A 12,804-nucleotide genomic window follows, 5' to 3' on the forward strand; every position below is an offset into this window, starting at 1 on the left:
GCACGCCCATATGGTGGTGGTCGGCACAGATGGTAGGGGTCTGTTTTTTCTCGGCTAGTAGTCCCAGTAGACAGTCCCCATTTGCTACTGGGAGGTCCCGTTTCCCAATCCTTCTCCTCGGATGATTGGTAGAACAGAAGGAGTCCTCTCTCTGGGCTGGCGGGGCTTTGCAGGACAGTCCCGCACAAAATGACCATTCTTGCCACAATAGAGGCATAGGTTCTGTTTCCGTTGTTTTTCTTTCTCTTCTTTAGTCAAGGGGGCACGAACGCCTCCGATCTGCATGGGCTCGGGAACATCTCGGTGTTTTGGGGTGTCTCGGTACACAGGGATTCTGGCCTCACCTCCCTTGGTCTTTTCGGTCCTCCGCTCTTGTAGGCGATAGTTCTGTTTGACTACCATGTCTATAAATGGGCCGATCTCCTCTGGTGGGTCTGTCATTTGAGAGATGAGATCCTTTAACTCATCACGTAGGCCCCTATAGAACACCGACACTTGTTTTGCTTCTGGCCAGTGGGCTTCCACTACCAGACGAGTGAAGGTGGTAATGTAATGCAGCAAATCTGTGTTGCCCTGTTTTAAATTGAGTAATTCGTTGTCCGCCGCTTGCACGAACGTATGGAGGGCAAACATACGTCGCATGGTCTCTTTGAACACCGGAAAGTTGTATAGTAGAGGCTCGTCGTTCTCTACCAAGGGAATGGACCACTGAGCGACGTCCGCTCCTAAATAGGAGAGAACAAAAGCGACCTTGGAGGCGTCATCAGGGAAAGCAGTCGCTCTGGCCATGAAGTGCAGATGGCATTGGTTAAGAAATATGCTGTATTTCGTGCTATCGCCATAGCAACGTTCTGGTGCAGCCAACTGCGCTGCGGGTTGGGCTATGACCTGAACGGGAGGAGGAGTAGTCGAGAGAGTAGGTGCTGGACCCCCCGGGTTGAACAATGGCGGTCTCAATATTCCTTCTTGCCGAGGTCGATATGACGGGGATGTGCCCCACGGTCCTACGGTTCCTGCACCCATCTGCCCTTGTAAGGCAGTAATGTCGTGTCTCAGACTACGGTTCTCAGCTTGGATACTAGTTAGCATAGCTGCTATGTCCTGCAAGGTAACTTCGGGGTTCTCCATGTTGTCTGGGTGGAATAAGTATCGTGGGCTTCGGATTCTGTCAGGTCCCCACAATTCTTACCTCTGGTTTGTGGAGAGATCCCACGGGGACGACATGGACAACCCCCTCCTGCACCCTTCTCCTACTGGAAGAAGCAAGTACACTAACCAGGTCAAAGAGGGAACCGGGGGAGGCTGCCAGGAAGTGGAAGGGAGCGATATAGTGGATGTCGTGGTGGGGCACCCTCCGTGGTTTTCCGGGTCGTGTGTCGACACCACCTAATGGTGAGAGAGGAGGCAGGTGTAATAACTGCGCGGGTTACAGTGGGAGCAGACACATGCACCAGTTACAGTGGGTAGATACAGGGAACAGGAATACCTAAGTGGTTACCTGAATGTAAGTGCTCCTGCAATGAGGTGAAGAAATGGCACCAGTACGACTTCGTGCTGATGTAAGAGCAGCCTAGGAAGGGCTCAAGCGCTCCTGTGCTTAGGTGCGGGGCAAAGTAAATGCGACTTCGTGCCGTCGTACGGGTCGCCAAAGCAAGGGTTAGCGCTCCTGCGCTGTGATGCTGTGCAAAAAGTGATTGCGACTTCGTGCCGTCGCACGAGTCGCCAAAGCAAGGGTTAAGCGCTCCTGCGCTGTGATGCTGTGCAAAAAGTGATTGCGACTTCGTGCCGTCGCACGAGTCGCCAAAGCAAGGGTTAAGCGCTCCTGCGCTGTGATGCGGGCAAAGGAAATGCGACTTCGTGCCGTCGCACGATTCGCCAAGGCAGGTTTACAGCGCTACGGCGCTGTGGGACGGGGCTCAGGTAAATGCGACCTCGCGCCGTCGCACGAGCCGCTGAAAGCGAGTATTCAGTGCTTGTGCACTGAATTGAGGGACGAGTGTAATCGTGACTCCGTGCCTCCGCACGAGTCACCAAGGTAGGTTCTTTAGGCGCCCTTGCGCGGTCCGGACGGAATGTCCGGTTGCAGGTAGAGCCTTCGCTTACGCTCCTGTATGCCTGCGAAGCTCTGGAACAGTATCCGAAGCGCCGAGGTGGGCGTCTTCCGCGTTCAAATGCAGAAACATCCGGAAGTGCCGGCTGGCCGGGGGCGTCAGTTGTGTGCCTTCGAATGACTAGACTGCAACCCTGTCAGGCGGAAACAGATGGGAGGAGTCTCGTTCCGTGAGGAGAGGGCCTGATTGCCGGTCTTCGGGAGGTGAGCGAGTGGGAACATGACAGCCACTGGATTCAAGCAAGCCTGGCTGAAGACGGCTGAAATGCCAGAAACCGGTCCTAGGAAGCTTGTTTCCGGTCCAGGGAAGGCATGGCTTGGCAGTTCGTGCTGGACTGTTCCCATGAAGCACAGGGTCAGACTGATTTGCATATGGCCATGTCTGAACTGGGGTGGCAGAGTGGGCTAAAGAACGGTGATGGATCAAACCCAGATCTGTTGACTGGGTGTGAGTGTTTGATTGGTTCTGATGCTCCGTCCATCACCACCCCCTTTTGTACTGCGTTATAAATATTTAGCATTTAAAAAATACCCTGAACGTGCCAGGAGGAAGATGCACTTAGAACAGGATAAGAAGTTTTTTAGTTTTAATACACGTACCAATAAAATGTAATTGTTAATGTAACAACAAAAAGGTTCTATCTGCTTTGAGTTAGGGTAACCTTAGAGTAACCTGAACACTTGGTTTCTAAAAGCAATTCTGCCTCTTCTGTAAACATATAAATGTTTGAATTTTAGTTTTTCATCGTAATTGTTTTAATTATATGTGGATGGTGAGCTATCTAAGCTGCCTCTAGGCCAGCACTAATGACTGGGACCCACAGAAGATGCACAACAGCCAATAGAAGTGACTTGGGGAACAGCTACCTAAGTGATCATGTTGAGCTAGGAGTGGTGCAAACTTCGTGTTCAGTATGAAGCTGTTTTTTACTTTTACCACTGATTCTAGTTGCACCAGGTTTCTATGTTGGAACCACCCCCTCCCCTTTGCATATTAGCAGTTTCTCATTTTATCAAAACTCTCATTGCTCACCAAGAAAATGATTTCAGATTGTAATCAGCCAGCCTATTTACTCCCTATGACCGTATATGTCCCTATCTAAAGATGTCATGTTTAGGCTTTATTTGTCTGCGGATGAGCCGCCTCGAATGATGTTTTGTGAACAAAGGCGCAGGCATGAAGATGTCAGGCGCTCACTGATGATGGATGTTAGTGTGTAATAGGGATCTAGGATGCAGCGCTTCATTAAAAAGTACTAGAAAAGTAAGAGTAAACAGGACTAGTACACCATGAGTAATCATGTCAAATAGAGCAGGTTTCTGCCTAGTAACTGTTCTTATCAGAAGGAGGGCCCAATGGAACTTAAACGGCAGTGAGTGCCGGGTAGTAGAAGTACTCTGCTAGAAGAACTCCCATCTGCAGTGTGTGCCAGGAGAATAATGTCCATCTGCAATGCTGTGCCAGGGGGCTAATGCCCATTTGTAGTGCTGTACCAGGGACTGTATTCCAATCTGCAGTATGTGCAGAACAGTTATGCCCATCTGCTGTGTTGGGCCAGGGGACTAATGCCCACATGCAATGCTGTGCCAAGCCAGTAATTGCCATCTGTAATGCTGTGCCAGTGGACTAATGGCCATCTGTAATGCTGTGCCAGGGGGACTAATAGCCATCTGGAATGCTGTGCCAGGGGGACTAATGCCCATCTGGAATGCTGTGACAGGGGGACTAATGCCCATCTGGAAGGCTGTGCCAGGGTGCCTAAAGCCTATCTGGAATGCTGTGCCAGGGGGCTAATGCCCATTTGTAGTGCTGCACCAGGGACTGTATTCCAATCTGCAGTATGTGCAGAACAGTTATGCCCATCTGCTGTGTTGGGCCAGGGGACTAATGCCCACATGCAATGCTGTGCCAAGCCAGTAATTGCCATCTGGAATTCTGTGCCAGTGGACTAATGGCCATCTGGAATGCTGTGCCAGGGGGACTAATAGCCATCTGGAATGCTGTGCCAGGGGGACTAATGCCCATCTGGAATGCTGTGTCAGGGGGCCTAAAGCCTATCTGGAATGCTGTGCAGGGAGAAAATGCCCATCTGCAATGCTGGTCCAGTGAAATGATGTCCCTCTGCAGTACTATACCAGGAGAAGTTTCCAATGTGCAATATTGTGCCAGATAATTAACCCCCTCTGCAGTGCTTTGCCAGGGGACTGATGCCCATCTGCAATGCTTTGCCAGGGGACTGATGCCCATCTGCAATGCTTTGCCAGGGGACTGATGCCCATCTGCAGTGCTGTGCTAGGAGACTGATGTATCCAATGGACATGTGACCAATACTGGGCAGAGAATACTAACTTTCAGGGATACTGTTCCAGGGGACACGGCAGCCATCACGCTACAAGAAAGAGTGGCCTTCGAATAATAATAATAATTTGATTGTTTTATTTTGCCTTTCAAAACACGCTTCTGCGGTTTCTAAGGACTGTAAATAACAGATGCTGCAAATGTAATCGCACACAATTTACTGATGTGGGAAGGATAGAAGACTGAGTCTGCCTCGCAAAGGTTTAAACTTGTGACCTGCTGTTGCTGCCATTTCGCTGAAGCTGGTTTTTGACTCTCTGAACCTTCCTGCTGGATCGGCTTAGAGTGGGAAGTAACACGAAGTCCCCTAAATGTGCTATGACATCCTGATTAGCGGTGCGCAGCAAGCCATGCATGTGAGGAAGTGTGCATTAAGATGCTGCACAAGGTAACAATGGGTCTGATGAAAGGCATCCCTTTGAAACTCTCTACCCTCATCCCAAATGCTCCGCCAGAATAAAAACACTTCCCAGATTCATGGCACAGTACTGCCCACATCTGTTTTTTTGGAAGAGAATCATCTTCCCATTAATTGCAGCTCCTTCAGCACTCTGCCACAAACCCCACATCAGGGCGTTATAGAATGATAGCAGTACTTTGGCACAAACCACCCATGCAGGGTGGCATGAAATGTCCATCCAGCATGGTACCATAACAAGCTTGCGAGGGGCAATTACATAAATTGGCTTCAGGTCTAGGGCTCCTTCAGCAAATAGCTCTTTTATGTGTGTGGCACGGCCAGCAGCACACCACATGCTGCTCGGGCATCGTGGGAGCAAAGGCTGGATGACTCCGGCCCCCAGAGTCCTGGAGGCAGTCAAGACCAAGCTGGGAGTATGACCCTCTCTTCTTCATGGACAGTGCTCTTCCAATGAAATGGGCTCTCTCTGCTGTCTTGAAGGACACATTTTTGGAGAATGTACGGAGAGGTGGAGGGAGGGCTTAGGGACGCAGAGAGATTGAAAAATAATAGGGGAGGGAGAAAAGGAAGAAGGGAAGGACAGAGGATTTGTCGGGGGATAGAAGATCACACTTTTGTGTTTTGGAAGGAAGTGTTTAGCACTGCTGCTGGAGAGAGGAGATTGTGTTCTTCGCTTGAGGGTGTGCTGAAAGCCTTTGTTGATATTTAGCTTCCATTTTGAGGCCTCGGAACCCCACGCTTCGTTGGGATTAATTCCCACCATCTTGGGCCGACTTAAATCTGTGTAAGGACACGTACACTAAGCATTTTGCACTTTCACTGAGATCAGTACGCAAAATCAAGCCAGAAAAGGTCACCGGTCTTACTAGTGTTTCTCTGGCATGAGATCTATATTCACATGTTTAAGTACTGCCGCCGCCTCAGACATACTTGCATTCCTATTTTTTCACCAATCTCAAAGCAGGTCCTTAAACCAGGCCCTTTTCTTCTTCATTATATGCAATAATTTGCCGTCAGTGGTACAAACAGCTAAAAATAAAATTCTGTGAAAATGATACCTCCTTTATGCACTTTCTCCTGCTTACTAGAGCTATGGTGGACTAAAGAACAAGCACTGGTAAAGCCAGTAAATCTCGCCTTCAGCAGGCGTTAGCTGGCCTTTTGCTTTCGGCCTACAGCATCTTCAAAAAGAGAAAAAAAATCATTCTGTTGTCTATGCTATTCTGCATTGGTGAAAACAAAAAAGGCCATAGAGGGCGGTCCCAGCATGATGACATATGGCCAAACACGTCATCATGAAGTGGGAATTTTAGCTTTTTTTTTTAGCTTTTTTTAAAAGAAATGTACAGATCCAAATTAGCGCTTAAGTGCATAGTGCTAAAAGAAGTCGCCTGATAGCTAATTGTACCTGCACACTCTTCCTAAAAGTAAAAAAATTGAAATTGGAAAAAAGGGCAGGGAGGTAAGAAGCAGAGAACCATGGGGTGACTGAAAAATCAGATTGAAAAGAAATGTGATCCAGAGGGGTGGTGGAAGCAAAAGAAAATTTGGGGGGAGGGCAAAGTAGGTAGCAACTTAGGGAGCGAGAGGATGTAAGGGATGAGGAAAGACTGGAGGAAAAGATCAAAAGAACACAAGCACGCCCAAGGAGTGATGAAAGTAAAAGGAAATCCTAGTTCTCTAAATGTCAATCATGTAAGTATTCAAGAAAGACACAAAGTTGATGGAACAAAACTTACAATAGATCTAACCACTGGAAATCGCTTGAGGTAGCATTTCAACTCCTCATTCTTTTGCCTACCATGCCACCTCAGATTTTACCCAGCCATATGCAAATTAGTCTTGATCCTGCTCCAATAAGAACAGTCCATCCCGAACTGCCAATCCAGGTCCTCCCTGAAACATAACACAAGCAACCCAAGACCGGTAAGCAAGGAACCCACAACCAAAACGAAGTGAATGATTTTGTTGTTGTTTATTTTCCTCCGAATTATAGGGATGTGCAGACACGCCACATATGTCCTGTGCATATTTTGGACACTAAGCAGTTCTTTATCAGTTGGATTCACCTCTGTTGCAGTGGATCAGTGGATACCAGACCTCAGCTTGACCAGTCTCTGCTTTCGATTTTGCCTTTGCAAAATTAACTGCTTGTACAAACATTTGGCATCAACAAGTCTGTAGAAAACCACATTTCGCATTAGTCTTAAAGCCAGAGATTCTAAGCTAAGAGGATTGTCTTGCCTTTTTTTACTGTCTCTAGATGGCCTGGCTTTGTTAGCTTGCTGCATTTGTATCAATACTAAACTGCTTTTTCTTGCATTGAAACCCCTTAAACAGTCGCTGTCACATTCACTCACTCACCCATACAGTTACTCACATAACCCATCACTCACCTATGCTGCCTTTCACATACCCAGTTACTCACCAGTATACCATTGACACATGCACGGACTCACCAACACACATACACACAAAGACACAGACACACACACACAGACACACACACACACACACAGACACATGCACACACACATACACACACAGCCACACACCACCCCCTCTCCTCTTTCCTCTCTCCAGTCACACACCCTCACAGAAACCAATAAAAGAACTCAAGACAACCAATCACCCACCCACACAGAAACTGATATACCCACTTAGACACCAACTGACAGACATTCACACAAGTCACACACTCATACATTCACTGAGACACCTAATCACTCATTTATACAGTCCGCCATGCACCTACTGAATCATCCAAGCAGGCACTTATACACCCACAAGGCAATCTATGTCAGAGATGATGTCTCTGTTTACAGTTCAGGTTTTACCTCATCTTGCATTCCATAAGAGTATTTACTTTTTCCAGATGTTCGGTTTCTGTGATTATTTTTGTCAATTCAACGCAGGACTTTTGTACAATACATATCATGATTGAAATCACCTCCAGGTGTGTGGGGGTGTTCAGATTTCTTGCAGGTCTACCACCACCATGGGGTCACTTTCGGATATTTGTAACTGATGCATTTATGGTGCGGTGGACTTTCTGATGGTGTGGAAATGGCCCCTCCTCTGCTAACCCAAAACTTCTCACTGAGACAGAGTTTGAGCACTTTCTTAAAAAATGTTTACTGGACCCTGCTGCCGTGGCATGGAGACCTGCTTAGCATTTTTTTTATTTTTTTTATTTTTTTTATAGAGGTGGTTTGGTTAAGAGGAACAAAAACACACAGAGCGCTCACTTGCTGCAAATCTTCTCCTAGCACGTGAGCACCATTTCTGATTTTTCCTGCCCAGGTCAGTTGTGACTTGCATGATGTACTTGGGCAGTAAACATGAACACCAGAAGGCCCCACACCATGCTGGGAGCAGTCTTCTGATGTTCATTATCTGTTGTTGTAGTGGCTAGACCACCAGTTAGTTTCACACTGGGTAAACCAGCAGAGGCTCTGCCAGTGGAAAATCAGCAATTCTGCCACCTCAAAATGTGGTGTGGGAATGGGCAGTTTGGCAAAGAGGGTGATCTGCTGAATTCTAGTGGACCTCCCGCTCTATCAAAATCTAAATGACACCATTGGCATAGGATACTTACTTTGAGTAAAAACAGTTGCAACTATTCGTGTTTTGGCTGTGCAGAATGCGCACCTGGCCTTCACTGGGTTACTCTGGTATTTTAGTGTAACAGTATAAGTACGCAGGAAGCTGCTGTTCGCTAGTGTCTGAGGGCACAAGTACATCTAAACTAGTTTGTTTTGTGTTGTTGCCCTCACAAGGCATACTGACTATATATGAAAACTGATATTTTTCTGACCCCAAATGTTAGATATCTGGTTTATGGTGCGCATAAGAATATACAATAGCCTATAGACCCAAAATAGTTAAGTAACTTTTTACATTCGACTGCTCGCCTCCATAAAGCTCTTCTGTGTAGTTCTAACGTGTCCTGGGATGTGATGCAATCTAAATTAGGGAACGTAGGAGCATAGTAAAGATGAAGGAAAGTAATACATTTTACATGCATTCCCCCCAGAGGCATCCCTTTTTCCGGCATGTAAACTGGGACGAGCTGCTGGCCAGAAGGATTGACCCGCCCTTCAGACCATTCCTAGTGAGTATTTTAGTTGTCCTTTTGTGGAAGCCAGTAATGTGTCCTTTTGTGGAGGTCAGTGATGTGTCCTTTTGTGGAGGTCAGTGATGTGTCCTTTTGTGGAGGCTAGTGATGTGTCCTTTTGTAGAGGCCAGTGATGCTCTGAAAAGCATCGGTCTTTTTCCGTCTCGCTCTCTGGTTCTGCTTCACATTCCCCGGGATTTATCCTTTTTTTCCTCTGATTTTTCTTCTGCTTCACTCTGCTGTTTCCATTCCTGCCTGTCTTTTGGTTACTTTATTGCTTTACTCCTCCCTCTGCTTCACAGTCTGATATGTTTCTTGTGCTTCCACTTGCTCTGCCTCTATTATTGCTCATTTACAACCCTCCCATTTCTCTGCTAGCCCTCGTATATTGCTCTCCTTGTTTTCTCTCTTATTTCACTCTTTCTCAACCCTACCTCATCTTCCGCCCTCCTGTTCATTCGAATAAAGATTCTTTTTAAAGAATTGCACAGTCACAAAAATGTTTTTAAGATGGTAATCTAACTGGAAATAAGTTAATTGGAGCATTTTTTACATGTACAGATGGAATTGCATACAGACTTACTGCATCCCTTTCTCAGCTCTCTTGTCATCTTTCCCCCTTTTCAACTTTTTATCATTCCATCTGGTTGTCACCCTTTGCATCTGTATCTTCCCACCTTTGTGAACCACAACATTGTTTCACCTCCTAAAGTCCGCCTCCAATCATATTTACACGTTTCCTTCCTCCGGCCCTATTCTTCTCCGTTGACCGCTTGTATTCCCCTAAGGTTGTGTTTCTCCTAGTTTTGCTATTCTTAACACCATGTGCTCTCAGTCCAGTTTTCCTTCTTACCCTCTCACTACATCCTTCTTCTGTCACTCCTACTGCTGCCTCTTCCTCTATTCCTTCCTGCTGGACTATTCCAACCCAGCCTTCTTTTCCTACATCTGTTATTCTCACCTGTTCCTCTTACCCTTCTGCCTCTTCTTCTTTGCTTCAGGTTCACTTCTGCCAAATGCATTTGGCCTCCTTTCTCTAAGCCACCCCTTCCTTCTTTTGGGCATTATTTCCTTCCCTCCACTCTTTACCTCCCTTCCTCCTCTGTCCCTCGCTCTCCGCCCTCTTCTCCTTTCCTTACGAACTTCTACAGTGTCTTATCCATACCCTTTTGTTTTTCTGCCCAGCAATCAGATGATGATGTGAGCCAGTTTGACACGCGGTTTACACGCCAGACTCCCGTAGATAGTCCAGACGACTCCAGCATCAGTGAGAGTGCCAACCAAGCTTTCCTGGTAAGGACTCCTCCTCACTGAGCCTTGGGTTTGGTCCCAGTAGTGATGTCATTTATTTGATTCGATGCTTCAGAGTGGTGCTAGCCCTCTGCGAGTAGGCGGAGGGAGGCCATCACTCTGGTCAACATGGGATCTTCAGGACAGAGTTTAAAAGATCGCTGTAGAATTGTAGAGAGGAAATTCAGCTAAAGTACTCCCCTTATGCTCGTAAACCAACAGACGCCACAATTACCAATTGTTTGGTATGCCACAATAACTACTCCTTGGTGCCGATCCACTGGTAAGGACCTCACGGGCGGCTATCCAGATGATATTACAAATTACATTATCAGTGGCATCACTGGTGATGTCGCATATGGCATCAGCCACCGTTACCAAGATGCCCTCACAGGCTCTGTAGGTTGGAAAGGCTGAAAAGGTCCGTTTTCTTCCTCGCCCAGAGAGATAGCTGCATTTCCACTCCAGTAATTGTTATTCACAGGCATCAAAAGGAGTTGTACAGTGCAGTTGGCAGTACAAATGTCCGAAAGTAGATTTCATCACACCGCATACAGCGACAAGAAAGACTGCTGCTCGTCCACTCACAAGGATAGATATTCAAACATCCATTGAAGTTGTAACGTGGTCTTTACCATGCTCGGGAACCAGATGTCTTTACAGGGAGTGTAGTGAGAAGAAAGGCGGCTGCAGGCCCACTCACAAGTGGAAAGTGACAGATATCAACCGCAGTTGTGAGGCAGCAGTAGCTCTGACACCTAGGTGTCCTCACAGGTACTTTGTATATTTCTACTTCCAGTAAACCAATGTGAAACAGGGCAACCGTTGGCAGCTTTATTTCGAACATTGATGATGTCATCTGCAATGTCATTTGGGAATTCCTGTGGTTTGTATGGTTACTGATCATGCGAAAGTCGAGGAAACTCCCTTTGGGACTAAAATCAGCCACAGTTCAGTTTCTGCAGGCATACTTTCAGACATTCCCTGCAAGAATCTCACACGCTCTTCTGTAGCAACCCCAACACTAATAGAGTCAAATACCACTGAATATTTCAAGTCTTTCTTATCAAATCTTTGCACGTAGCATTTGAAGCAACATAAACAAGCATTGGCATAGCCAATAGGTCTCGCTTTTGGGACCTTATAAGTATTTAGTTATGTAGCACAATATCCTTGGTGCAATAACATCTACTGTTGCATGGCTAAAAACTTATAAGGTCCCAAAGGCGAGACCTATTGGCTATGCCAATGCTTGTTTTAGAAGCCTGGCATGCAGTTTTAAATGTGGGCTGGTAAGAAAGGTGCCAACCTGAGGGGCAAGGTCTAGAGAGAAATAAGATAGGAAGAGAGGTGAGTTATAATGAGAGAGCACAAATAGAAAGGGGAAGCACAGAATGACAGGTCAGGTAAACAAAGTAGCAAGGCAGGTAGAGCCGGTGGGATGAAAAATAGAAAGATATAAGAAGTAGAGAAAAAGAGGTGCAGATGAGGTAGAGAGATGAGGCTAATATAGAGGAAGTGCGAGACAGAGGTAAGACAGATGTATTAAACGAGGGAGACATTGGAGGCAGAGAGAGTGAACGGAAACAGTGAAGGAGATAGAAAGAGAGATGAAAGCAAAGGGAGTGATAGATGGAGTGGAAGAGGGAGAGCATTGTAGAGAAAGAAATAAAATAATGGCAAGGGAAAGAGGACATCAATAAAAAGAGAGACATAGAAGGCCAGTGAGTGGAACCAGCACACTGCACATTTTTGTAAATGTGTTGCCTGCAGTCCTTAGACGTATAATGTATACAACTCGCTTCATTGCCAACCTATACATTTATTGGGTGTGTGCAAAAGCATTGCTTTGGGTACTATGTGAAGTGACTTCCAACGCCTGATTAAATACCAGCTTTATTTTTTTTACTTCAAATGTGAAGTCATTTGCAGCATTCTTCCGTTGCCGAGTCATACCGCGGGGCCAAAGTGAAAGTGATCGCGGGGGAAAATGCTACCGCCGGCCACAACTTCCAGTGCATGTGCACGAGTGGTGCGCGCGCAGCAGTAATCACGCCTTATGGTGCCTCTGCTCAAGCGCGCGCCCACGCACATGCACAGCAAGCTGTGGCCGGCAGTAGCATTTTTTGAAGCCCTTACTTAAAGTCTCGCCAGACTAGCGCAAGCGCTGGGTTAGGCGAGACCTAAAAATAAAACCATATAAAAACGACCAGAAATGACACACAATCTAATGATCATTTCGAGAAAATATATCAGAACAAGCATTTTCAATGCATATGGTCTCGGCTTTGGGACCTTATATTTATTTAGCTATGCCGTACCTTAGCCTGGGTGGTGAAACATCTACTGTTTTCAACATGGAGGAAAAGTAAGCACCAAACTGTGTGACATGCCAGGTATGGGAACACATGCCGAGAAATATTGCCTTTTAGCAGAAAATGGTATAGTCCAAAGCTCTGTTTTTAATATAATATCAGGGCCTTCGGTAGCTATATCGCTGAAAATAC

General features: G+C 46.5%; 1 protein-coding gene across 2 annotated transcripts in view; it reads left to right on the top strand.

Annotated features, from left to right (window-relative positions):
• RPS6KB2 (ribosomal protein S6 kinase B2) overlaps positions 1 to 12,804 on the top strand; it is a 212,216-nt gene that overhangs the window by 146,182 nt on the left and 53,230 nt on the right. The window contains exons 12-13 of one of the 2 annotated variants that reach the window (XM_085651639.1): positions 8,927 to 9,004; positions 10,193 to 10,300. The exons of the other annotated variant lie outside the window; for it this stretch is intronic. Of the exons in view, the coding sequence (XP_085507765.1) occupies positions 8,927 to 9,004; positions 10,193 to 10,300 (186 nt within the window). The remainder of the gene's footprint in view (positions 1 to 8,926; positions 9,005 to 10,192; positions 10,301 to 12,804) is intronic. 2 annotated transcript variants of the gene reach the window in all.

This window comes from Triturus cristatus, chromosome 4_1 (genome assembly GCF_964204655.1).
Source record: "Triturus cristatus chromosome 4_1, aTriCri1.1, whole genome shotgun sequence".
Classification (NCBI taxonomy): Eukaryota; Metazoa; Chordata; class Amphibia; order Caudata; family Salamandridae; genus Triturus; species Triturus cristatus.